This window comes from Oryctolagus cuniculus, chromosome 9 (genome assembly GCF_964237555.1).
Source record: "Oryctolagus cuniculus chromosome 9, mOryCun1.1, whole genome shotgun sequence".
Lineage (NCBI taxonomy): Eukaryota > Metazoa > Chordata > Mammalia > Lagomorpha > Leporidae > Oryctolagus > Oryctolagus cuniculus.
Genome location: NC_091440.1, coordinates 109,494,890 through 109,521,917, shown reverse-complemented (window position 1 = coordinate 109,521,917; position 27,028 = coordinate 109,494,890). Strand labels below are relative to the sequence as shown.

At 46.1% G+C, this 27,028-nt stretch overlaps 1 protein-coding gene across 9 annotated transcripts in view; it reads right to left on the bottom strand.

Annotated features, from left to right (window-relative positions):
* The window catches only part of ETV6 (ETS variant transcription factor 6), a 271,165-nt gene that overhangs the window by 28,118 nt on the left and 216,019 nt on the right, over positions 1-27,028 (bottom strand). For 8 of the 9 annotated variants that reach the window (XM_051850767.2, XM_051850771.2, XM_051850770.2 and 5 more), the window contains 2 exons: positions 26,829-26,993; positions 11,974-12,108 (listed from right to left, as the gene is read on the bottom strand). In XM_051850767.2, the coding sequence (XP_051706727.1) occupies positions 11,974-12,108; positions 26,829-26,993 (300 nt within the window). The remainder of the gene's footprint in view (positions 1-11,973; positions 12,109-26,828; positions 26,994-27,028) is intronic. The other variant, XM_070049386.1, reaches the window with a different exon arrangement.

Sequence of the window (27,028 nt, the reverse complement as noted above, 5' to 3'; positions counted from 1 at the left end):
TTATAAGTAACCATAAGACAGTTTCATTCTAAACTTCCATATATTTTCTTCCAAATGCCATTTCCAGAATGTCTCTCTTTACTTAAAAGCTTATTAAGGTTTAAAAATGCTTAAGGATGATAAAGACCATGTATTGAAAAATCCCATTTCCTGAATCCATTTCCCGTCTTATAAATTTCAAAACGGACACAGGCGTTGGTCAGTAATCTGGTTACCTGCAGGCACTCTTTGATGTGCTGCGCTTCAAGGCTCAGTGTGTGGGTGTGCACTCCAGGCAAGCCTTAGGAAGTCCGAGAAGACTATGAGAGGAAGAACTCTCATGCCAAGGGTAAAAGAGGAACTGATGTAATGTCCTGGAGAGATTTCACTCTCCGTTCCTGCCCAGAGCTTGGGGAACAATGAGGGAGGGAGACAGTACTCGAGATAATAATTCAACTCAAATTTTACTTCTGACTCAGGATCCGGGCGGGACCAGAGCTTGGAAGAGCTTGATTTATTTATTTCTCTGCAGACACCACTCAAAGAGGAAGTATTTGATGAAGCTGATAACATTAATGGTAGAGAACTGGATCTGAGGGTATTTAATTCCAGGCTCCTGGTGGTCTGGGCATACCACAGTCAAGGCTGGCAGGCCTGCAAGGAGACTTTCTGAGCTTTGTTTTACTTTGCAAAGCATGCACCCACGTATCCAGCGGGCTCTGATACTGCTACGCTGCTGCCTGCTGCCTCTGTTATTAGAAGTTGGCAGCAGGGTGTGGAAACTTTACGAGACCAGAGCCGGCAGGCAGAGAAGCTCCGGACACAGGAAATGCACTGAGCGGACAGTGGGTGCATGAAATCCCCCAGACTGTGGGAGTCTTCTGCCTACAACAAGATGATTTTTTTTTTTTTCAGCCTGTGGCCTTGATGTCTGGGTTTTTTCTTGGTGAGCTGCCCAGCTAGAAAACTGGGAAGCTGTCCACACCACCCTGATTCTGAAGGTCTTGATATGGGAGAGAAAGCCCCACGTAATGAGTTCTGGCCGGTATGGACAAGAGGGAGGAAGAAAGCTCAGGTTGTGGTGCGGAGCTGCCCTTCTGGTTAAAAGTGTTTACTGATCCCAAACCTTTCTCCTGCAGACTCAAATAGTCCCTTCTCCTCACCACCTAAGAGCCAGTAAATCAATACGTTAACTGCAGTAACTCAAAAAAGGTCTGACTGCTCATCCTCTTTTACTTCCTAGAAAAGTTTCTCTACTTAAGTCTCATCAAAGTTTGACCCAATTTAATAACGTTATAAATAATGAATAACGAGTAAACCTAAAAAAAAAAATCCTGCCTTTGGTGAAAGTCATGGGTTTTGCTGGGAAATTTCCAGGGTGGAACAAAGGTGAAGGTGAACTTTACATCTCATAGGCAGGATTGCATTTCCACCATTAGGCTTTCCTAAGGGCCCTGAAACGACTGGTGACCCAAGATGTCAGAGAGGGAGATGCAAATCCACAGGCCCTGTGGTACCTCCTTCATCTGTCTCAGTCCACACTGTTCCACAATTTTCTAGAAGAGATCATATCTCTGCAGTTTTTTTTTAAAGATTTATTTATTTATTTGAAAGGCAGAGTTAGAGAGAGAGAGAGAGTCAGAGAGAGAGAGAGAGAGGTGTCTTCCATCTATTGGTTTACTCCCCAAATAGCCGCAACAGCCAGAGTTGGGTCATTCTGAAGCCAGGAGCCAGGAGCTTCTTCTGAGTCTCCCATGCAGGTGCAGGGGCCTAAGCACTTGGGCCATCTTGTACTGCTTTCTTAGGCCATAGCAGAGAGCTGAATCAGAAGTGGAACAGCTGGGACTTGAACCATGGCCCATATGGGATGACGGCACTGCAGACAGAGGCTCTACCTTCTATGCCACAGCACTGGGCCCACAGTGCAGTTTTTTTAAAAGGATTAATGGAAACTGAATAATACAGAATTGGGTTTTGAAGTGGAATTCAAACCAGATTCCATATACAGGCTGGTGCTGTGGCATAGTGGGTAAAGCCACCACCTGTGACACTGGCATCCCCTCTGGGCATTGGTTCATGTTCCACCTTCTCCACTTCCCATCCAGCTCTCTGCTAATGGGCTGGGCAAAGTAGCAGAAGATGGCCCAACTACTTGGGCCCCTGCCACCCAAGTGGGAGACCCAGATGAAGCTTCTGGTTTCAACCTGGTCCAGCCCGGCTGTTGCAGCCATCTGGGGAGTGAACCAGTACACGGAAGATGGATCTCACTTTCTCCCTCTCTCTCTACAATTCTGACTTTCATATAAATAAATAAATCTTTTTAAAAAGTTCAGTCTGTATACTCAAGTTCTCTTACCCCCATTATGGGTTGAGTTGTGTCTCTCCAAATTCCTATGTTGAATTCCTAACCTCCAGAGAGTCTCACAATGTCACCTTCTTTGCACAGTGTATCCTTGCTGAGTTAGTAAGATAAGGTGAGGTCAGTTTAAGCTACAGAAAGGGTCAGTTTAAGCCTATGGAAAGCTTACAGAAAGCAGTCTTGGGACACAGACACACATACATAGGGAGAACACCACATGAAGAAGACAAAGGCAGAGATCTCTATCTAAGCCAGTGGATGCCAAAGATGGCCAGCAAACTACAGAAGCTAGCAGAGAACCCCGGCACAACCCTAATCTGACTTCCAGCCTCCAAGATGCTGAGCTACTGCATTTCTGTTGCTCCAGCCACCCAGTCTGTGTTAGGCTCTGGAAGCAGTGCTAGGAAACCAATACACCCATCACTCCCCATTTTCTGTGAGGTTCAACCTCTGCTTGGCTCAGAGACCTTCCATGGCCCCTTTCACCAGTGTGCCAACGGTCCTGAACTCTCACACAGGGCCTGAGTCATAAACTGACTTAGTTTGAATGCACAAGTTGCATACGCTCAAGGTCATAAGCAATGAACGCCAGGTAAGCTCCTAGAATTTGATAAGACTTGATGAAAGGGAATGAGATAAACAAAATGGGCAACTCTGAGTACTCCGAGGCTGAATCCTCATTACTGTGCAGCAGGCCTGACTGCTCCAATCAGGCTGCCCTTGCCAGTGGGTGAGCAAGAAAGCACATGCAAGCTTGTAGACAGAAAGGAGCTTCCTGCTCTTGCCAGGCTGTAGACTCTACAGGGTTGAGTCCCTTGGTCTTAATGAAGCAGCACAAAAGTGAATGAAGAAGTCACGGGCTGGATTTCAAATGTAGCAAGTGGACTGAAGGTGGTAAACCTCTCAATCATTTGTAAAGAGTAGGGTCAGCATGGCACAAAGATAAGGCAGAAGAATTTAATGGTGTGGGGAAAAGAGCAAGATAACCCCTTAGTTGAGGGCTTCCTTCTCTGCAGATAAAAATCTAACTGCCCCAGTCCCTTTATCTGAAGGCGATCAGATGGCATTTCCTTAGGGGCAAAAGCAAGTTTTTGGAGACTTCCTGTTTATCTTGGGAGAGTTACTCATGCATATTAGGAATCTCTTGCCCCTAAAACTTCTGGCCTAAGAGAACAAGCTAGCCCTAGGGCTAACGGGGCTTCCAGGTCACTGGAGAAAGCCGGAGAAGGCAGGGAGGGTGATGGGATCACCAGACACAAAGAGGCCCACCGAACCATCCAGCGCTCTATACTTTGTCTTGGCCAACAAACTGTAGTGGGGACAAGGATCAGAGGCAAAAGATCACGTTGCCCCAGACCTGGAAACGCAGGACGTGAAGCAGGAAGAAAACGCTCCAGAGAGGAAAGGAGAGCTTGCACAAGAGTGGAATGAGGTCTGGTAACAGCAAGATGGTGTTAACAGGTGCCCCAGAGGCCCTACTACCAGGCAGAATGGGAAGTCAAGATCTGGGCCTGCTCTTTATCTGGTAGGCACTCTCATTACCTGCTGTCAGATCCAAGAATTGCAGAATGCACAGGGGTACAAAGGGTTAATCCTCTGGTTGTTAAATCTGAGAGGAGACGGCTGGAAGATTAATGGGAAGTTTGCAAAGGGAACATGAAGGACCTACCACGTGCCAGGTACTACAAGGTCACATAAAATGCAAGGAGTGTTGGCTTTAAAACAGGCTGTGTTCTGAACATAATTAAGGTTGGCACTTCAAATATATTTTTCCATAGAAATTATGCTGCAGATGGTGCCTAGTTAATCCATGAAGCTGTTCTAGAATAATGGTGTGGGGAGGCAACAGGCCTTCCTATGAATGGGATGCACAAATCTAGTATCTGCACAAAGTATGTGCAGTTGCAACAAGAATAGCTAAGAAAATTAGAAGCAACACCATCACGCAAGTATGTGGATATACTTAACACTACTGAACTGTTCACTTAAAAACTGGTAGGATGATGGGGCCATTGCAGATACAGCTGCCGCCTGCAAGGCCAGCATCCCATATGGGTGCCGGTTTGTGTCCCAGCTGCTCCACTTACAATCCAGCCCCCTGCTATTGGCCTAGGAAAAGCAGCGGAAGATGGTTCAAGTGCTTGTGCTCCTGGTACCCACATGGGAGACCTAGAAGAAGCTCCTGACTCTTGGCTTCGGCCTGGCCCAGCCCCAGCTGTTTTAGACATCTGGGGAGTGAACCAGCAGATGGAAGATCTCTCTCTCTCTCTGTAACTCTGACCTTCAGATAAATACAGTTTTAAAATTAAAAAAAAAAAAATGTTAGGATGGGAGGCGGGCATTGTGGTCTGGTGGGTTGAACTGCTGGTTGGCATGCTTGCATCCCATACCAGAAAGCTAGTTCGAATTCTGGCTCCTCTACTTCTGGTCCAACTTCCTGCTAACACACCTGGGAGGCAGCAGATGATGGACCAAGTATTTTTGTTCCTGCCACCCACATGGGAGACTTGGATGGAGTTCCTGGCTCTTGGCTTTGGGCTGGCCAAGCCCCAGCTGTTGCAGGCATTTGGGGAGGGAACCAGCAGATGGAAGATATCTCTTTGTCTCGCTTTCTCGCTCTGTCACTCTGCCTTTCCCATAAATAAATAAATAAATCTTAAAAAGGATTAAGGTGAAAAATGTCATATAATATGTATTTTATCACAATGAAAATTTACAAAAAGCAAAAAAAAAAAAAACTAACCAAATAATGGTAAGAACTACTGAATAATGTTAATGAATAACATTGATTGAGTGCTTGCTGTCTGGCAAGGTGCAGTTCCAAGGGCATTTCCCATATTAACACTTTTCATTCTTACATCAACCTTACTAGGGAGGCTTCAGAAAGTTCACAGAAAATGTGTACTAAGAAAAAATTATCCATGGATATAAAATTTTTTTGGTCCAAATAAAATTATATTCTCTACAAACGTTTTGGAGCATCCCTGAATGAGACAGGTATAGTCGTTTTCGTTCTTTTACATATGAAAGGGCAACACAAGGAAGTTAAACTGGGGATCTGGGATTTGAACCAGGAGGTCTAGATCCACAGCACCCATGTACCATACATTCTCTGGCTCCATCATATATTACACAGCTAAAATGTGTAACAGAAATGTCAAACCCAGTTGATGGCCTTCTTGACAGTTCATTTATCATCATGATTCCAGCAAGACTAAAGAATCAGGGGGCTTTTACAACAACCAGAAACAGGATGTGGCCTGAGCAGCTGAATACTTCCTCTACCTGCTGTCTACTCAGCAGCTGTGATCTGAGGGCAGGGTCTCAACCGGAGCCCCCATTTCTCATAGGCTGGAGAGTAGCATGCTGAGTCAATTCATCCTAAGGGAGTCAACCGTTCATCAACATTAATCTAGTCCAATTTAGTATGAGATTTTAATATCACAAACTGAGGCCATACTTTGGGTTCTCAAAAGGTGTCCTTGACATTCTTTTTAAAAAATTAACTAATTTAAAAGGGAGGGAGGGAAGAAGGGAGGGAAAGAGTATCTCTTCCAAGCACTGGTTCACTCCCCCAAAACCCACAACACCTTGGGCTGGGCCAGGCCAGGCCAACAGGAACTCAATCCAGGTCTCCCATGGGGATGGCAGGTACGCTAGCACTGAAGTCATCATGTGCTGCCTCCTAGGGTGTGCATTAGTTATTTGCTAGAATCAGGAGTGGAGCTGGGACTTCAACCTAGGCACTTTGATATGGGATGCTAACATCCCAAGTGGTGTCTTAACTGCTTTATCAAATGCCCACTAACTCGTTTTAAAAATTTTTATTTATGGAGAGACAAAGATCTTCGACTTTCTTTTGTTTAAATCTGGCAGTACTGTAAACAGGCATGCTGGGACCTGTGCCACTCTATCTGAGTCAGGGGGCCTGAAAATTGCCCTGCTGTCCTTGTCTCAACTTCTTCCTAGTTTCAGGACACGTGCAGAACAAAAAGGTACCAAACTGTCATCTGTGGTCTGCTCATTCATTCTGCAGTGGAATGAACAAAGGACTGGTGTCAGCCCCACCTGGGCTCAAACCTGAACTTTGCTACTTGACTTTGGGGCGTGTTACTTTATTGCTCTTAGTGTCTACGTCCTCATCTACAAAGCGGGGATAATGGTATTAGCTTGTGAGGACTACATGACTTAAACCTATAGGAGCTTAGAACGGGGCTGGGCATACAACAAAGACCACACTAAATGCTAGCTATTACTTTGTTACTGCAATGCAGAATCATGTACTTCATCTTATTTAATCATCTCATTAAAGTTGTATGAGACTTATACCTCCAAAGTCGCTTTTGGTGGTGGGGGAGGGCCAGGAGGGGGACTGTTCCCCTCAATCCTGCAATCCTATAAATGAATCTTCTGTGAAGTATCACAGAATCCACGCTCCCTCCCCACTTGCAACAAAGAAATGAGACCTCTCTAGCATCTGGGCCATTGCCATGTGCTAGCTGCAAGGCAGAGCTCTACAATGCTTGTAGCTTCCCATTGTGATGTGAAGTTTTCACCCCAGCAGAACAGTCACCTTAAAACTGTGTCCATGGTTGCAGAAACAATCACAGCACTGGGTATCTAAATATCCTCAAATTAAAATGATTAAAAACGGGGGCCAGCATTGAAGCACAGTGGGTTAAGTCACTGCTTGTGATACTGGCATCCCAGGTTGAAATGCCAGTTCATGTCCCAGCTACTCGGCTTCTGATCCAGCTCCATGCTATTGCACCTGGGAAAGCAGTGGATGATGACCCAAGTGGCTGGGACCCTGCCGCATGTGTGCAAGATCCATGTGGAATTTCAGGATCCTGGTTTTGGCCTGGTCCAGCCAGCCCTTGGGGCCACTTGAGGAGTCGATCAATACATGCAAGATCTTTTTCTCTCTGTATCTTCCTCTATTTATCACTTTGCCTTTTGAATCAATAAATCTTTAAAAATAAATTTAAAAAAGTAACAGGTACTAAAAAATGATTAAAAATGACCTCGTATAGTCCCTTCGATGGGGCACAGGAAAGGGTGGAATTGAAGAACTGAAATTGTAGGAGAGCAGCAGGCATTTGGTCTAGCTGTTAAGATGCTGGTTGGGAAACCCATGTCCTGTATTAGAGTTCTTGGCTCCAGTTCCTGATTCTAAATTCCTGCTGATGTAGACCCTGGGAGGCAGCAGGTGATGATGGCTCCAGTAACTGGGTTCTTCTCACCCAAATGAGAGACTTGGATTGAGTTCCTGGCTCCTGGCTTTGGCCCAACCTACTCCTGGCCATTGCTGGTGTCTGGGGAGTTAGTCTCTCAAATAAAATTAAAACAAGAAAGAAATTACAGGAGGGTGCCCCCAGCAAGCAATGAAATGTGAGAATTTGAGATACATGGATCTTGTTCTTCTCCCTGTAGACTACATGCAAGTCCGGGCCTGCAGAGGTGATCGGGCTGAGCTGGGTCCATTTGGAGACTTCAGTCCCCACCTGTGGCTTATTTCACATGGCCCAAGCAGCTTTTAAGGAATCACTACTCAAGCAGTACCAACACCAAAGGATCAGTGGCAACTGAGTATGTTTTGGGGACAAAGTCTTTCTTCAGAAAAGAGCTAAAATCAGTAATTTATTTTGGAACTTAAGGCATCAAAAGAGGTTGTCATTACAAGTGCATGTGACAAAACTGATCTTATCATTGCTTGCTGGTCTGAAACTTACAAAGCTGTTTTGTCTCTGGGTTTTTGTGAAAGAAGTCGGATCACTATTTATTTTGTCTCTTCTCTAATTTACCTACCTACCACCTACCACCATGCAGATAAAATGAGTCATAACCATCAAACAAAAGGAATCTGCTTAAACTGAGCTTTTTATCATGAAATAAATGAGTGACGCCCCCTTTGGGCTGACTAAGGGCAACAATATCAGGAGTTCTGATATTGTGAGACAAATGAGGACACAAGGATTTTGACTGTGACAAGACCATGCGGGAGGACACTGTTAGGAGTTTCTGGACTTTAGGTGCCCAACATCTAGGAGGTGGAGGGTGCGTCTTATTCACCTTCATAGCCCCCGAGAGACTCAGAAAGCTTGAGTCTAATGTTCGTGTTTTAAAGTTGGGCGAGATCTGAGACATATTTTGCGTAACACCCCCTTCTTCGACTGGGGAAACTGAGAGCCAGGGAGAAGAGACACTTAGCCCTCAGGACTTGTTTGGGCAGAATGCAAGATTGGAACCTGATTCCCTGACTCACAGATCCCATCCTTCAAAAACTTCTATAAACACAGAGACATCCCAGTTTGTGTGGGATAGTTCTGGTTTATGGCTGTTGTCCTGGCTTAGTTACCAGTGGAGCCCTGCATCGCTATCATCAGTGTCTCTGGCTGAAAAATTATAAGGTTAACCTAATTATATAACATCACCCTCCTTTCCCACAACTAATAGGTAAGGGAAGAGAGTGGAAATGCTGGTTTTCCTGGATGAAGGTGGTAATCGGAGGACTACCTTGCCCTAGGCAGGGTGGGATTTCAGACTAGAGTACAGGACAGAGATAACCAGCACTTACAGAATAAAGGGTGGAGCTGGTGTGGCCATCCTTTCCTGTAGGGCGGAGGGGAAGCCCTGAGCTTCCACTAGTTCCCTAGCTCCTGGCAACGCCTCCCAGCTGCTGGTAAGAAGGGGAGATTCCAGTGTGGTCAGGAGGAAGTGCTGCTGGATTAAACAGCACACATCTGTATTGTGGCATCAATTCCTACTGTGAAATTATTAGTGTCTGAACTGCTGATGCTGGTGGCTGTGATGGGGTGGAGTCACAGGACGGCTTTCCACCTTCCTCTGCACACCCTGCTGTGCAAAGCTGCTCCCTCCCTCTCTGGATTGGCCCTGTGCTCCTTCCATTCTGCCATTTACATGTATGTTCATATATGTTAGTAGTAACATGAGTAGTCCTGGGCCAACACACTTTTACATACTACTGTGTCCCTAATTCTGTAAAGGAAATCCCAGGAAGTCATATTTGCTAGGTGCAATTTCACTTTACAGACTCTTTTATGAGTACTTCATTTTTCTGTGTGTTCACATATGCCCACATCATCCCATTACTCTCCACAGTGGGATACAACTGCGCTCACTGCAGAGGTAGTTCATTTGGGGGTGCGTTTTTTTCTTTTCAGTATAGAAGGGTAAGTGGGAGGAGGTGGCTGAGGTGGGGAACTTGAACTGATCCAATCACCTCTTTACTAAATGGTCTCCTTATCATTAAGGACACACGTGCTGTCTCAAATTCTGGGAGAAAGGGCGCCCTCTTCTTACCTCCTGTGTGCCTTGGATGGCAGATCCCAGCCTTTAAAGGGGATCCTATTAGATACCACCTGATAGACACCCACACTTCCCTTCTCACGGTGCCTCCCTGTCCATCTGGAGCCTGCAGGGCGTCTGAACAGACAATGGGGCAGGGCTTGTACGCTCAGATCTTGCTTCCTGGCTGTCAGCTTTAAAGAGTGGTCTCTGGCAACGTACCAGGCACTTTCAAGAGCTGGGTCTGAAGCAGAGTTAACTGGTGCACAGAGCGATGAAGCCCTTGACCTTGGCCTCATTAGCTTCATTCTCTTACCTACGGGGCTCACCACTACTGACACCGTAACGCTTGAGAGCACAGCTCATTACAGCATATGCCTTGGCACATCTGTATTTATTTGGTTTGAGAGCAGCTCTCAGAATAAGCTAGCTTTCTCTTGATGAGCTCCTGCAATGAGAACAACAACAAACACACCTACTTATGAGTCAAATCAGGCCGTGGAGGGAGGGTCTATGATGTGGTGAGACCATGGCCTCCAATCACACAGAATTTCTGGGGACAGAAATTCCAAGTAGGATTTTTTCCCCCCGTAGTGAGAGAGAGAGAGAGAGAGAGAGAGAGAGAGAGAGAAAAATCACATACTCTTTGTAACTGAAGGGGCAGGCGAGGTAATATATTTCTTGCCTTAATGTCAAGCTTCAGTAAACCCACCTCCTCTGATAGTGGCTGTTGGCTATTATGCAAGTCGGAAATGTACAAGGTGGGGGTAGCTGCTAAATTTAGCAAGGGTAAAGCCAGGGAGGAAAGGATGAGAGAAAGAGGCAGGGCGCGTGCAAGCAATGCTTGTTTGTTCTCTATCAAGGAAGGGAGAGGACCTGCTGTGAAACGCCTGCACAGGAGGTGGTGTCCCTTGCTCGCCTGGAGTCAGGCTCTCTTCTGGGAAGTGTTAATTAAGAACACAAAAAAGTTATCATTTTTTAATTGGCAAATAATAAAACACAAATCCCCCATTCTTGGGGATGATGAAGTAATTTAAGGAAATGTCCCAAAGGGCCAGGGGGTTTTAGGCCCCGAGTTGTCTGTTCTAAGGCAAGTACGTGTGGAAAAGCCCTACTGCGTGTGTACGTGTCTGCTGTGCGAGCAATGCTGGGCAGCAACCATGGGCGTGATGGACCTCACCGAGGCAGGACTCAGCCCTGAATGCTACTGCATACTCAGGGGATCAATAGAATGCGGCTCAAATTAAGAACCTTAGGCCCTCTTTCTGCACCCAAACACCTGCTTTGGAACGATGTACAGTGAGTGCATCCAAGTTCTCCACACTCTGGTTCCAATCTAACCTCCCTGGTCTAGCTCTGCACTAGTAAAACGCTGATCACTCTTGAGGCAGGTGATGGCTCTCAGGGGGTGATTATCTGATCCCATTTGGGCTATGTCTGAGATTCTTCATACCAAAAGGGTGGGGAGGAGGAAGCTCAGTTCTACAGTCCAAGTCTATTCTCTATTCCAAGGCTTTACTCTACCCTCGTGTCATTTTTCTCTGCTTGGAATGTTCTTCACTTCCTTGCTACAGCTATGGTTGGAGTAAGATTTGGCTCTGGAATTCATGTAGGCATTTAAACTCCCATGGCACTGTGAGGGTGGACATTTAATCCAGTTATGGTCTTTGGTAGGGAGAAGTCCTTAGGGCACTGGGAGTGTGCCACTGGGAGGTAATGCTCAGGAGAGGGCTGCTTAGAAAAGCTGAGAGGGACCCAGTTATTCTCGGCTTCCTGGCTTACTTTGTGATCTCTGCCATTTCCATTGCCATTTCTGACCTCACCAGATGGCTGAACCAGAGGGGCCTGTCTGACCTTAGACTGTGGTCCTCCAAAACTGAGAGTCAAAATAAAGCCCCTTTATTACTAAGTAGCTTCTCTTAGGTATTTCATTGTAGTAAAGAAAAAAAGCTAATGTGCCTGCTTATCAGAATCCTGCAGGATCTTCCAGGAACCCTCAGACACTCTTCCTTTACGAAGCTGACCCTGCTTCCTGTATCTGGATGTAATCGCTCCTGCCACTACCTATGGGACCTACCATTAGGGGGATGCTTTTATGCTTCTGTCCAAATTCATCTCATCCCTTCACTTAGACTGTGAGCTTCAAGAACCAAGAGTCTTATTCATTTTGGCATGTCCCATGGTGCCTTAGATATTGCAAACATTCGCTATACTGTAGTTGAATGAAAAATGAATTTACATGAATTAGAGCAGCTTATCAAATTCACAACTAAGCCTTCTGGTTTTAGCTAAACCTTAAGCAAGGCGAGAGAAGCCTCCTCCAGTACCTTCTTCATGGTTCTGGTGCAGCAGGACCTCTGGCTGCGTGTGGATAGAGTTCCCAGGGTGGAAGAATGGTGAGAAAAGAATCCGGGGTTTCCTCTGCTTCAGGATATGCTGAAGGAGTTCATAGAGCACATCACCTGGAACGAAAAAGGAATGGGAAATGCAGAAACGAAACGCTTTACTCAGCAGCCACGTGCTGAGCCACTGCTGTGTCTCCGGCACTACACTAAGGATAGGAAGGTGAACCAAATAAACAGATGACAGGGCACAAGGCATGACACCTGAAACTCACAAGAGCAGAGCCATGTGATTTAAAATGTTTAATAAACTTAATAATTTAATTCATTAATTTCAGGGGCAAAGAGACAAAGATCTCCCATCCACTGGTTCACTTCCCAAATGCTTGCAATGGTTGGGCTCAATCAAGGCTGAAGTATGGAGCCAGGAATGCAATCCCATTCGACCTTGTGAGTGGCAGGAACCTAATCACCTGTTGCCTCCCAGGGTGTGCACTAGCAGGAACTTGGAATCAGGAGCTGGAGGCAGGTATCAAACCCAGGCTCTGCAACATGGGTTACAAGTATCTTTTTTTTTTTTTTAAGATTTATTTTATTTATTTGAAAGAATTACAGAGAGAGGCAGAGAGAGAAAGGTCTTCTATTCGCTGCTTCACTCCCCAAATGACGGCAGCGGCCAGAGCTGAGCTGATCCGAAGCCAGGAGCCAGGAGCTTCTTCTTGGGTCTCCCATGTGGGTACAGGGGCCCAAGGACCTGGGCCATCCTTCACTGCTCTCCCAAGCGATAGCAGAGAGCTGGATTGAAAGTGGAGCAGCCGGGACTCAAACCAGCACTCACATGGGATGCCAGTGCTGCAGGCCAGGGCTTTAACCCACTGCACCACAGCGCCGCCCCCGTTACAAGTATCTTAACCAGTGTCTCAATCACTAGGCCAAATGTGTACCCCAGTCATATGGTTTTATAAATCAAACTTTAAAAATTATGAATACAAGGGTACTTTAAAAGGTTCACATGGAAACAATTAAAAGGTAAGTTTAGGGGCTGGCACTGTGGTGTGCCAGGTTAAACCTCCTCCTGCAATGCCAGCATCCCATATGGATGCTTATTTGAATCCTGGCTGCTCCATTTCAATCCAGCTCCCTGCTAGTGCACCTGGGAAAGCAGAAGAGGATGGCCCAAGTGTTTGGGCTGCTGGGCCCATGTGGGAGACCTGGAGGAAGCTCTAGGTCCCTGTCTTTGGCCTGGCCCAGCCTCAGCTATTGTGGCTGTTTGGGGAGTGAACCAGTGGATGGAAGATCTCTCTCTCCCTCTCTCCTCCTTTCTCTATAACTCTGCCTTTCAAATTAATAAAAAAAATTTTAAAAAGGTTTTTGGCACAAACATTGAAATTCATGTTTAGTTTTTTCATAATATGCACTTTCCATGAATATTTTGAAGACTCCTAGTGGTATACAAAGAGTTTAAAAAGTGAAGAAAACCAGAAATAAAACAAAAATCACCTACAATCCATCAGTAAGACAGAAAGACAACCTGTTAACAGTCTCCCTGTAAATTACAATCAGGCTTGACTTGTTCAGCATCCCCTTTCCCTGTGTATCATGTTTTAAAGACTTTCCTATATTCCTGACTGCCTTAGTAGCTGCGTAGTAACAGCCCATCAGAGGCATATGCAAGATTCTACGGAAATCTAAATCGCCAGCTGATTGCTATAATTTTTGTCAAAATATCCTAATTTTTTAACAGATAAAAATTAAATTTTAAGTTTTAAAAATTTAAAAGAGCTTTGTTTGTGCTTTAGATTAGTCCAAGGATTATGAGTTATTGAGCATTAGCGTTTTTAATGTTTAATGACAACTCATAGATGCTTCATAGAAATAGTCCTTACAGAGGACAACATACCTTTCTAACTCACCACATTCCCAGGGAGAAAGAGGAGAAAATTGAAAAAAAAAAAAAAAAAACAAAAAACAATTTCTAAGTCGGGTCAGACACGCTAAACACTGAAGATGCTTTATAAGGAACTGGCACACTCTAGGATGCCTCCCTCCTTTCAAAATACATACAGGCATGGCTCCAGCATCTAGAATTCCTAGAAATCATCTTGAGATGTCACCCTCGCAGGGGATGGTGGGGGCTTCTCTGAGCTGAGGCCCTCTGTTCTGGTATCTTTGGTATTGAGGTGTCCACCCTGGAGTTAATGAGTAAAACAACTGTCGCAGTATGGTCCCAAACCTCTGGCTTAGATCCAAGTTCCACACGCAGGTGGGTGCCTCAAAATCCATTAGGGGTGCATTACTAAAATATCACAGGCCTCTCTGACTGTCCCCCCACACATATATGCAGTCAACAACTGTACCAAACAATGGGCCTTTATTGCTAATTTTAGCCATTCTTAGAGGCTTTAATTAACAACTTAACTGCATATTTTGGGCTGTAGATATTGTCATATTATTTTTTCTTTCAAACTCAGCATGACCCTGAGAAATGTGCCATTATTAATTTCTCTCCTTTCGTAAAGCCCCATTCATCAACCGTACCAAATTAAGTTCCACGCATACCCTAGTCTAAGCAATTCCTGAGGGACTGTGCATCTTCACTTTGACGTTGTCCCTCCCTCTACCTTTGCATTTTGGGCGGTCTTTGCATAACTTACTGTCCTTGCTTGCTGTTAATGACGAAAGGAGCCAACAGACATCAAAGAGCTGAAGACAGTGTGTCTCCTGGGAATTTCATTGAACAGAGATGGGCAAGGAAGTGCAGAAGTGCTCTGAGCTGGACGCCTGGAAACGCTGGGTACCAGATAGAAACACGGTACATGACTGCATCTCAGGGCAGGAAGGAGTTTTGGAACTTATGGACTCCCAACCTAGTAGTCATGGTGATGTCTTTGATAAGACGGGGATGTGGAGCCCGAAATACCGTCCTATTTTAATGATTCATATTTTAATCTCATATAAAAATAAGCCCCAAATCAACACTTTGGGTTTTTTGGCTTAGTGCAATGTCTTCCTGAACTTTTCCTAATTTCCAGAGCCTCACACTCACTGGGCTTCATCCTGTGGGTTTGATCAATGTTTTATTTCAGTAGTATGCAGAATAGAAGGCGAAAACACTTAAAAATGTGTTCCTGATGATTACTATTCCTAAAAAAAATGGTCAGTAATTAGTGTATCCATTTTGGATGGGGAGGCCAGGAAATACAAATTTAGTGTCTGTGAGGGTGTTCAACTTTGCTCACTCTGGCATGGCAGTGAGGGGCACACACAGATGGCAGAGGCAGTGACCTTGAGCAAGTCCCTGGGCCTCTATGCAAAATGCGTGCAGCAACACCTATGTCAGACACAGCTGGGAGGGTAAGAAAGGGAAGTGCCAAGGCTATCTACACAGCAGGCTGCAGGCTGCTCCCTGGCCCTGCTGAGAGACTGTTTCTGAGCTGGAGAAGCTCCTGGGAGTGTGGTAACCACGCTGTTTTCTGTGTTTGCATTCCTCTTCGTACATAGGGCAATGGAGGCAATAGCACTGCCCGAGAGTCTGCACCCTCCGGGGTGAGTGGTTGGTGCAGCAGTTAAGATGCCACTTGGGTCGCTTGCATCTCATATTGGAGAGTCTGGGTTTGAGTCCTGGCTTTGCTGCCAATTTCCAGTTCCTGCTAATGCATACCCTGGGAGGCAGCATGGGATGGCTCAAATAGTTGGGACCCTGCCCACTGCATGGGAGACATGAATGGAATTCTTGGCTGCTAGTTTTGGTCTTGCCCAGCCCTGTATGTTCCAGGAGATCTCTCTTTCTCTCTGCCTGTCAGATAGATAGGTAGGTAGGTAGGTAGGTAGATAAATAGATAGGTAGGTAGGTAGACAGACAGACAGACAGACAGTCTATACACTGGAGTCAGACTGGTGCATTCTCAGGGAAGTCCCTGAACTCTGCTAGGCCTCAGTTTCCTCGTCTATAGAACGGCACTGTTAATGGCATCTATTCTGTAGAATTTTTGTGAGGATTTGATGTAGGTTGACTCATGTAATAGGGTCATTACCGTGTCAACCAAAAGCTGGCTGTTGCTGTCACGACCACTCAGCACGATTATTACTACTGTTGCTACAGCAGTGCTTCACGACAGATTCGTAGACCTTCTCAGGGTCTACATATGGAGAACAGAGGAGGAAGGCCTGGGTCATGGCTCCAGAGAGGCCCAGGAAGGTCAGCTGAGACCACTCTCCCTCTCTCGGGACGCCTCTGCTGGGAGGCTGGGCCGTCCCTGGAGCCGCCATGCGCCCTGCCATGTTTCCCAGGCCTGCTTTGCTGCTCACTTTAGCCTCATCTGGGCGCTGCAAAGTGGGCCAGGCAGAGGATGGGTCTCTCTGAGTGTACAGGGGAAGGCATTGGAGGGAAAGTCCAGGGCGAGTCTTCGTTTTCTACCTTCAACCCTAAGTCCACCATGAGTCCTGGTGCGATAACTTTCCTAAGTGCCACCCATGAGGGACAGCTAATGAGTGGACAGCCAGGATCCACGGCCCCAGGTGCTAGGCCAAGAAAAATCTGAACTCTAAGACCCTAGAGTGTGGCCACAGCTGGATCAGTCCATTCATGAACACATTTCCTCAGCAACCAGAGGTGTGGCTGGGGAATGTGCTGTGTGGATAGATGTATCACTCCCAAGGTGAGGACTGGGGAGGGGCATGGGGGAGGAGCCGGGGAGGGCTGGGGAACCAACATACTGTACATGCCCAGTATGTGCATGACTGCTAGTGTGTGCCCATAATAGCTTGGAATCCTAGACCAAGTGGATTCTTGGACTCCAACCCCAGCTCCCCATCCCCCACCAAGCAGTCATTGAGTGCTTCCTGTGATGGGCAGCCTGCCACGACATAAGCAAACCACTTTCTTCTGCTGAGCCGGAACCTGGCTTTCCCCTGCAATCCGTGTTCCTTGGTCCTTAATTCTGTGATCTGGAGTAGCACGGAATGTGTACCTTGTCTACAACAGGTTTCTAAATAAATGAAGATGGTCCCTTAGTCCAAGATCAGCCTGTTCTCTTGATGCATTCCTCAAATATCCCTACCTGCAGCAGATCACATCTAAAAATACCATGAACAAAAGGATCTTTGATATAAAGGGGATATTTCAAAGTAAGTGCTATCTATTTGCCTATTGAAAATAAATAGCATGAACACTGGGTACCTAGCTTAGCTAGTGACCACTGGCTTAAAGTTAAGAGGCACTTTTCAGAAAGTACATACATAGCCTGTCTGATTCTTGACACATCTCCCTTGTCTTCCCAGGAAAGGAATAACTAATAGTAATTGAGGCTTCTATTATACTAAGCAAGACCTATTGGTCAAGGGATGATAGACCCAGTATCTTCATGCACATATGCAGAGTTCAAATGCACAACGCATATGCAAAGGTGGATTTGGTATACAGCAAGGGAGCTTCAGGGTCCTTCACTTGCATAGCTCCTGAGAGGAGTCTTAGGAATATTTGTAGCCTCCAAATTAAAAGCTGCAGCCACTAAAATACAGATATCCTCCTGGTGCACGCATGTACACACACATACACGTGCACATACACACACAAGACACACATGCAGTTCTGTATTGGTGATCTTGATGTGGGAAGCCAGGCACCTACTCTGGTGCCTAAATTCTCCTTGTTTCAAACAGACTGTAGGGAGAGTAAGCAATACTGCTGCATTATTGCCTTATTGACCTCACAGGGTCTGAAGACCAAGAACAGGGAGGGCTATCTGGGAGTTTCGGTTGATTGAAGGTCCTTTTAGAGGAAAAATCTTGGGTTCTGGAGCAGGGAAGTCTCAAGTTCGAAATCTGGTTCTTGTATTTGTCAGCTGCACTCCCTCAGGCAAAGTACTTCTTGTCTTTGAGTCTTAATTCAAGACTTAGTTCAGTATTCTTTTATATAAAATGAGCATAATGCCACGGACTTGGTAGGGCTGTTATGAGGATAAAGAGCCGATACGTACAAAGCAGCCCTCCGATGTCTACCATGATACACTCAATAGATAGTATCGCTTGTAAGTATGATAATGAACAGACTTGTCTCCAAAAAGCAGCACGGATTTTCTTTGCATGTGCTTCCAATACAAAAGCACGAGGCAAAGCAGAAGATTCACAAAGTCTTATTCATATGTATGGGACCCTCCCCCACCCCATCTGACATTGGTGGATACCGTCATTTCCAGTTTACAGGCATCTCTCACCATTCAACCTCTTTCTGCAGGCTTCTTCTCTTTGGCACGCCCCTAGGTTCAAGTCTACCGTGCCCCTGCACACGTTTGTGTGCACGTGCATGAACACACACCTTGTTCTCATCTTCGCTTCAGGGCCCTGCTCCTGCCTGTCTCCATCCATCACAGCCAAACTTCCCTGAGAAGCTGTCCAACTCTGTCATCTCTCCTTCCTCACCCTCCATCCTGGCTTCCACACCACCCCTTCTGCAAACTGCTCTCCCTGAGGCCACCTCCCCACCGCCCCTGCTGCCTAACCCAAAGGGCAATGGCCGGTACTAGGGGAACTACCCGACCCCCTGGCAACATTCAGCCCTAGGAATCGCCCCCCTGCCCCCAAACGCTCCAGGGTGCACGGACTCCTGCTTTTCCCAGTTTTCTTTCCACCTCTCTGCTCTTCCTCCGTCTTCAGACCTTCAATAGGAAGCTGGGGTCATTCACGGGTACCCATGACCTCACCAGCTAGTTTAGGCTAAAATCACTCTAGCCAGACATAAACTTACGTTTGCACTCCAGAACCACACTCAGAGTCCTGCTAGGTTCTTCCTGTGGGATGTGACACAGGCATCACACATTTAATGTGTCTAAAAGTCTTTCCCAGCCAGAGTGTGTGCCCTCGCTGAGTGGACGCTCAGGTGTCAGGCAGCCAGAGACCTGGGAGCAACCCTTAACTCTCCCCTCCCTCTCCTCTAACAGATACCTAACGGGTCACCAAGACCTGCACACTCTGCCTTCTCAATGATACTCAAATCGTTCCCTTCCCACTGATGGCCCTGTCATAGCTCAAGTCACCACCACTGCTCCTACACACCTGCCATACAAATGGCCCCACCTCCCTCTCTCGCCTCTGCACCTTGTCATGCCAATCCTGTCCTTACAGAATCTTGAATGGTACCCACCTGTCTTTAACATTTAAAATCCTGAACATGACCCTGCAAGGACACTCTACTGAAAAAACAATAAAGGTGTGACTGAATGAATGGTTGTAAAGCGACACTGCCTTCCATTATATTTCTTCCCCCCAAGAGTTTGTTTCGTTGGCCTCATGCTGGGGGTGGTTGGGGAATTTCCAGTTTGTATTATTATAAATAGAATCGCTAAGGGCATCTTTTTCCCCCACTCACTGCTGGATTATTTCCTTGTGAGACTGTTAGGAACGGAATTATCCGTGAAAGGGTATGATTAAAGTTCTTATTACACATTTCTTGTTCCAGAAGGCACGAGCCCCATGCTTAGTGTCATCCACAGCCTCTCCCATGGGGCTCCACCCCCTTCTAATTTCTCAAGTGTAGGTTTAAAGCAGAACCTTAACATTTTTAAAATTTGCATTTTCAGGTAATGACCTGCTATGTGCATAGTCTCATATGTAGATTATCTAAATAAATTTGCAAACTGTTCTTTCATTTTTATTCAGAGACTTTAGTTTCCTTCTAATTCTTTAAAAACAAAACAAAACAAAAACAAAAAAAAAACCCAAAGCATGCGTGGTGTGGGAGGGATACTCTTCAGATTTGTCAGGAAACTCTGTGCCAGGTCCTTCCTGCCTGTGGGGTTCGGCATGAAAGCCGGGGCTTGCGTCCTTTCAGTTTCATCACCCACTCAGTGACAACACCTGTGCAGTACAGCCCAAGGGGGAGCCCACTGGTGGCCCCAGCAGCCCATTCCTGCAATGGGACTGTCCGGTTTTCCAGCTCCGCTCCATCTTGGCTTCTAAGCACTTCACCCCATCCATCCTTGGAGGCTGATTGAATTGCAGACCCCTTTTTATTGAGTCCAGAATACCCTCTAAGCATAAAAATACACTAGTCATTTTACTTAGGAACGAAAATTTGAAATTTAGCTTAATAATTATGTCTTAGACACCAACACCCCGAGAAAAAGGGGGCAGATTGTGGGAAAATGTGGATGTTATACTTCAGAATGCCAATCATTACGCTAAGTGAAATAAGCCAGACCCAGAAAGACAAATACCGTGTATTTTCTCTTATTTGTGGAAGTTAATATATAGAGTATAAAAAGCGTGTGGAAGTCCTATCACTTGGTATTTAGTTACAAATACTGCTTCACTGAGCCACACAAAGTAAATGACAACATACTCTCCTTTCCCCACCTTAAGGGAAAAAAAAAAAGAAATGGAGCGGGGAATAGGGAAGGCTCTTGGAGTACTAGTAATGTGTTGTGCTTAATTTGCATGTTGGGGCTGGCGCCGCGGCTCAATAGGCTAATCCTCTGCCTGCGGCGCCAGCACCCCAGGTTCTAGTCCCAGTCAGGGCGCCGGATTCTGTCCTGGTTGCCCCTCTTCCAGGCCAGCTCTCTGCTGTGGCCCAGGAGTGCAGTGGAGGATGGCCCAAGTGCTTGGGCCCTGCACCCCATGGGAGACCAGGAGAAGCACCTGGCTCCTGCCTTTGGATTAGTGTGGTGTGACAGCCACAGCAGCCATTGAGGGGTGAACCAACAGACAAAGGAAGACCTTTCTATCTGTCTCTCTCTCTGTCCACTCTGCCTATAAAAAAGTTAAAAAAAATTTGCATGTTGGTTATGAGTATGCTCGGAGGACAAAAACAAAAAATCCTCAATGATCTGTACACATGTGTGTATCTCTTGCTATTTATAGTGTATTTCAATAAAATGTTTAAACAATAAAATTTGAAAATTTTAAAAATGTATATTATGAAAAAATAATTCATGGATTTCAAAAATTCTTGCACCAAAATAAAATTATTTATAAATTTTAAAAAACCAGAATTACTTAGAAAACTAATTACTCTTAGATGGATACAGATAGTAAACAAAATAGTATATTTTTAGGGAAATAGAAATGCTGTGAAATTAGCACGTGTTTATTAAAGGAAGTGCTACGTAGTTTGACTGTACTAATACAGCATCGCCTAATGTGACAGAAGGATCTGTCACCATCATAATTTCATACATACGATGAGATTTAAAAAATTAAATGCCTTTCTCCTAGGTGACTCCTCCAGGTCTCTGATGCGTGGCGCACACTTTTTGGCTTGGTCAAAGGCACAGGAAGACGGCAGCAGCCACTCCGGGTCTTCAGTCTGAGGTCCCGTCTGCTGCAAGCCCCACGCGGCAGGGCTACAACTCCTGCCCTGGGACCCTCCTCAGCTCCTCGGACTGCAGCCTCAAACAGCCGACAGCCAGTCCAGCAAACCACCAACCACTGCCTCCCAGAAACCAGCAGGCAAACGGGGCCAAGAAAGCTTCTGTAGATACAGACCTGTATTTTCAGTTTCACTTTGAGAGGAAATTTTACTGCATTTGAAGACTACGAGCAAAGCATATTTCCTAAGACGAAGGTTCTGGGATCCTGGAAAGGGAAGAGACTTTTCCAAATCGCACTCTTGTACTGTCAAAGGACTGCATATTTTAGTATACTCAATCCCCATATAATTAGTAAATCCCAATATGTTCTTGCTGAATTGAAGCAACTCTGAGAACATATTTCTGTTGCTTATTCAGCACTGACAGAGAGTGTAGAATGAATTAAATTAAAATAACAGATTATTTTGTTCATAGAAAATAATGGGCATATAAATCCATTTTACCTGAATGCCATGTAGCTATGTACTAGATAACTCCAACGAGGTAACAGAAATGCTAACTTGTCTGTTCCTTTTTTTTCCCTCCTTATTTTAAAGTTTATCTATTTATTTGAAAGGCAGAGTCACCCCCCCCCCCAGGGGGTGGGGGCATGTTCATTCTGTGGTTCACTCCTCAAATACCTACAACAGCCAGGGCTAGGCTAGGCTGAAGTCAGGCAACAGGAATTCAATTTGGGTCTCCCATGTGGATGGTGGGGACCCCAGGCCTTGAGCTGTCACGTGTTGTCACTCAGGGTGTGCATGAGCAGGAAGCTGCATCAGAAGTGGAGGTAGGATTCCCTCCCAGGCACTCCAGTACGGAATGGAGGCATCCCAAGTAGCAGCTTAACCCACTGCGCCACAATGCCTGACCTTATTCCTTCTTATTAATGTGCTTTCTCAGAGTCTCAAAGTAGCCTAGTAATCAAATACTTCTCTGAATTTAGTTACCCCAGAACCATTCAATATGGTCACTGTCTAGTAGCTTCAGGATGAGGAAAGATTACTTATAAAATTGGAATCCCCTTACATTTATTCTTTAGCTATGCAAATGACATAAATTTATTATTGAGCTGTATCCTCCAACTGGTACACTATTAAGAAAAATACCTCATCTATCTTCAACCTTGAGGTCAGTTTAGAGACCCTCCAGGTATATAAACCACAGTTTTCTAGTGAATGGAAAACGAGGACTCTTCCCGGGAGTGGGCAGGAGGAGTGAAGTCTGTAAAACTGGTCAAAGCCTCTGCGTTCAGAGAGGCTATTGTATTAGAACCTAGGGCATATTGACATTTTGCCTAATTATAACTGATGGAGTCTGGCTCTCTCCTCTCTCTGCTGGAGATGAGTTGTGTTAGGGATGTTATTTCTATACACAGGGAGGGAACCTTCGGATAAGGCCAGATGGAAGATACAAACATTCTCTCATGGTGATGGGACAGCCAGATACTTCTGTTTTATTCTAGTACGGCCATGACTATTGAGAAGTTTCTGCTGATTCTCCTTATGCAGGGAAAAAAAAAAAAAAAAAAAACAAAGATGAAAGGAAAAGCAAGAGGAGAACAATCGGTGAAGCCTAAGTTTTGCAGGATGCGCAGGCCAAAGGAGGCTGGCGGGAGGCCGTCCTGTTCACCAGGTTTAATGCTGTATCTGTGTAGAAGTTGGGCCAAGCCACTGAACAGTTAAGGAACCCGAGGATCCACATGGTGAAAATCCCATTTTATGGATGAGGGAAGTAAGGCCAGACAAAGTGATGTGATTGGTGACCAGCCAGATACAGAACCCAGGCCTCTGCACCAAACCGTGAGAGCAGAAGAGACGGTGGCAAGTGTTACACATGAGAAATAAAAAAATATTTTCAATCTAAACCTTGCCTCTAAGAACACCAGTGGCTCCTACTACCTTCAACACCTGCTGGGCGGCCACAGCACAGACTGGGAAGGGCCTTCTCCCTTCCTTTTTAAATCTGTCCTCTGAACTCTCTGGAAACACTCTCCTGTTTTGTGTTTTGTGGTATGTTTTCTTGTGGTCCCTACTGGCTTGGAATTCTGTCCCCGGATTTCTGGTTGGTGCACTAACTGGATTACCCACTTCATACCTTCATCTTTATTTCTGCCCCTCAATGTCCATGTAACGGGGATGATGTTCATATCTAGTACTTCCAGCTCTGGCCAGGCTCCAACTGAGTAACAGGACAGGTCTCTCTGAGAGTCCTGGAACTTGCCTGCCCTCACATGAACCTTTCCCATTATTTCCAAATCCTGGGAGGACTATTATTTTGGTCTCGTGGGCCCAGTTCTAGATGTCACTGTCTCTCCTTAGGATTGTAGCAATAGCGCTCTAACAGGTTTCCTGCTGTTAGTGACCTAGAATGTAATGAATGCATTCTAGGCTCTGACGGCAAACACATATTCCAAAGAGAGAGCTCCACTTATAGCCTCCCAATCCAAACTTTCCAGTATGTTCCATTACCTGCAAAAATAAAATCCAAATGTCTTTACCTGAGCTTTCAAGGGATTCTTGATCTGGTCATGATTCAACCAAGTGTTATTGAGCACCAACTGGATGCTCTGCCCTGTGTTCCTTTGGGAGATAGGGCTGTTTACAGGACACAGTCCCTCCCCACAATGAGCTTCCTACTCTGGGGAAGGTGGGATCGGGTGGAATACAGAACAGAAAAGAATCCCATAGAACACTGTGTGTGTGTGCATGTGTGTGTGTGTCTGTGTGTATGTGGCCTTGACAGAGGGACAAAAACAGCACCTGACCCTGTCTGAGGGTAAAGAGATGAAGGGAAGGTGGAATTCGGGAAGCAGAGAAGGGAGTTCAGTAAGTTTTCTAGAAGAAAGTTGGCACAATTTGAAATACGAGGGCAGGGCGTGCTGAGGAATGACAAGCAGTATTTCAGATGGAGGATACAGCATGTGTGGCCTTAGTCCTGAGCTCCTCTTCCACACTAACTGGCCTACACCTACCATTTTCCATCCTTCCACATCTCCCTCTCATTCATCCTTCAATGTCTTCCAAGTCCAGCTCCATGACTATACCCTTGAGCTTGGTTTGACAATCCAGCTTTAGACATGGCTTCTCTTTGCCCTAAACTCTTCAGACCGCATGTGCTGCTGCACCTCTGGCATGTAGCTGCTCAGTGAACCCTTATGCAATGAATTCCTGTGGCCACCACCTTCCTGAGGTCCACAGCACCTTGCGTCTGGATGTCTGGGCAGTGCATCTGCCTGAGTTGGCCTTCCTGCCTCCTGCTGCTCCCCTGTGGGCTCCCCTGTGATCCAGATGCTGTTGCAATGACCTCCCAGAAAGGAGTCTACTTAATTGGACTCACCAAGGCCATTCCTGCTCCTGTGAGACCCACCCCACTCTGTTCACCCTTCTCAGGCTTTCTTCGGCCTTCAGGGTCAAGGCAATCCTGCTCTCTAATTACTTGGCAGATTCCTTGAGAACAAAGTTCTTTTCTGCACGGTCCACCCTGTGAAGACTTGACAAAGTGGCTTTCACGCTTCTCTGTTCCTAGCTTTGAGCACAGAGAACCTAGTTTCATAAGTAAAGTTGAAAGGTCACCAAGGAGGAGAAAAAAAACAGCCATGAAAAGGAGCACCTTAGATACAATGCGAATTTACAAAGCCTTAGGGGGAAAGCTCGCCCAGGGTCTAAGTCAAATCAAGTCCAAACACAACAATGAGTTTTCCTTTGCTCAACATGAATGGTTTCACTGGAACAGGAGAGGGTTTTTTTGTTTGTTTGTTTTCTTCTAGATCTATAACTTTGTCTTTTTTTTTTTTTTTTTTTTTTTTTTTTTTTATTTTTGACAGGCAGAGTGGACAGTGAGAGAGAGAGAGACAGAGAGAAAGGTCTTCCTTTGCCGTTGGTTCACCCTCCAATGGCCGCCGCGGCTGGCGCGCTGCGGCCGGCGCACCGCGCTGATCCGATGGCAGGAGCCAGGAGCCAGGTGCTTTTCCTGGTCTCCCATGGGGTGCAGGGCCCAAGCACCTGGGCCATCCTCCACTGCACTCCCTGGCCACAGCAGAGGGCTGGCCTGGAAGAGGGGCAACCGGGACAGAATCCGGCGCCCCGACCGGGACTAGAACCCGGTGTGCCGGCGCCGCTAGGCGGAGGATTAGCCTAGTGAGCCGCGGCGCCGGCCTATAACTTTGTCTTTTTGAGTATAATATCACTGAGTTTCCACTGGAACAGAAAAGGGAAGTATTTAAAATAGTTTCATCTACTTATATGGTTGTTTATAGTTTTCTGATTCTGAGATTACTGAAAGAATTCATGATTGGAGACAAAATGTTTCAGGTCTGTTTTGTGTCCTCTTATAAAGGCCTTAAGATCACCTGTTTTCAGAGATAGGAACTTTCAAGTTTCAGTAACATGTGTGCCCTGGGGGTAACTTCCTCTTTAGCATTTCTTCATATCAACGGTCTGCTGCAATTGGGAAAAGCCGGGGAGATGCTGTTCCAACGCCTTATCTCATCCTGCCACGGCCTCCTTGCCTCACGATGGTTAGTATATTCACTCTGGTGGGCCTCCAGGAGGAGGCAAGGGTGGAACACTGGGAGGATCATGCCTCTGGCACCTGCCAAGGGAGAAAGGGGCTCTCCCAAGCAAGTGACCTCAAAGGGTCTTCATGAGACTCCAGAGGACAAGGGCCTTTTGGCACCTCCATAACTATCACCTTGAGAGGCACAAACCTGAGACCAAAGTCTGCCCTGTGACCATCTTCTAAGTATCCCCACCATGAAGCAATGACATGGAGCTGCTGATCTGAAGGCTGATCAGGGCAGCAATAGGCTTTGCAGGAACAAATCCTCGTTTCTGAATTCAGTCTCCCAGTGTGGTCTCAGTGGCCCTTGTTTTGACAGATCTTCCCAATTACAAGAGCCTCAAAAAAGTTCCACTTGTACTTCCCAGGATCCCTCCAAGCTACCAGGTGCACTACTTTCAAAAGTCAGTACTTCCCAAGGAAATCCCTGAAAGCCCGGAGTCTATTACTCAGCCTGCCCTGGCTCCTGGGAGCTCCATGTTTTCCAATCCTTATCTCCACATCTGTCCTTTCTACTTTCTTTCTCCCCTAGCAATGCTCATTCCCCTTCCTCTGAGCGTCTGTTTTTAATGAAGCATCCATGACACACACTCACCCTCAGGCATCTCTTTTAACGGGTCAGGGGCAAGGCAAAGGATCCAGAATGCCATTTTCATCTTTATTTGGTGGCACAACTGGATCCCTTAAGTTCCAATATCAGTGGGTCATAGGTAGATTCCCTTTACTATCCATAAAGGGCTCCTCTTCTTGATCTGGAAATTCTTCTCCCTTCAAACTGGGCTACATCAGCAACATACATCTCCTATTAAGCCGCCCTTGTCCTTGGACCTGGGCTGACCTACCACGGAGATTTCGAGGGCTGGATGTGTGGCCGAAAAGACCAACCACTTAACAGATTTTGCAAGCTGAGCGCACATCCAGGGTCTAGATTCTCACCTGAATGAGGAGATCGATAGCGAAAGTCCTCTTTGGTCAGCAGCAGGAGAGCTTTGCCGTTCATTTCAAACGTGTTGCTGTCAATTGGCCTTAAGGAAAACTCATTTTCAGCCCACTTGAGCCACTGGGCTACATCATCCCTGCTCCAGTAAACCGGCTGCAAGCCTGTTGGAGAGAAAGAGAGGGGGTTGGGAGGAATG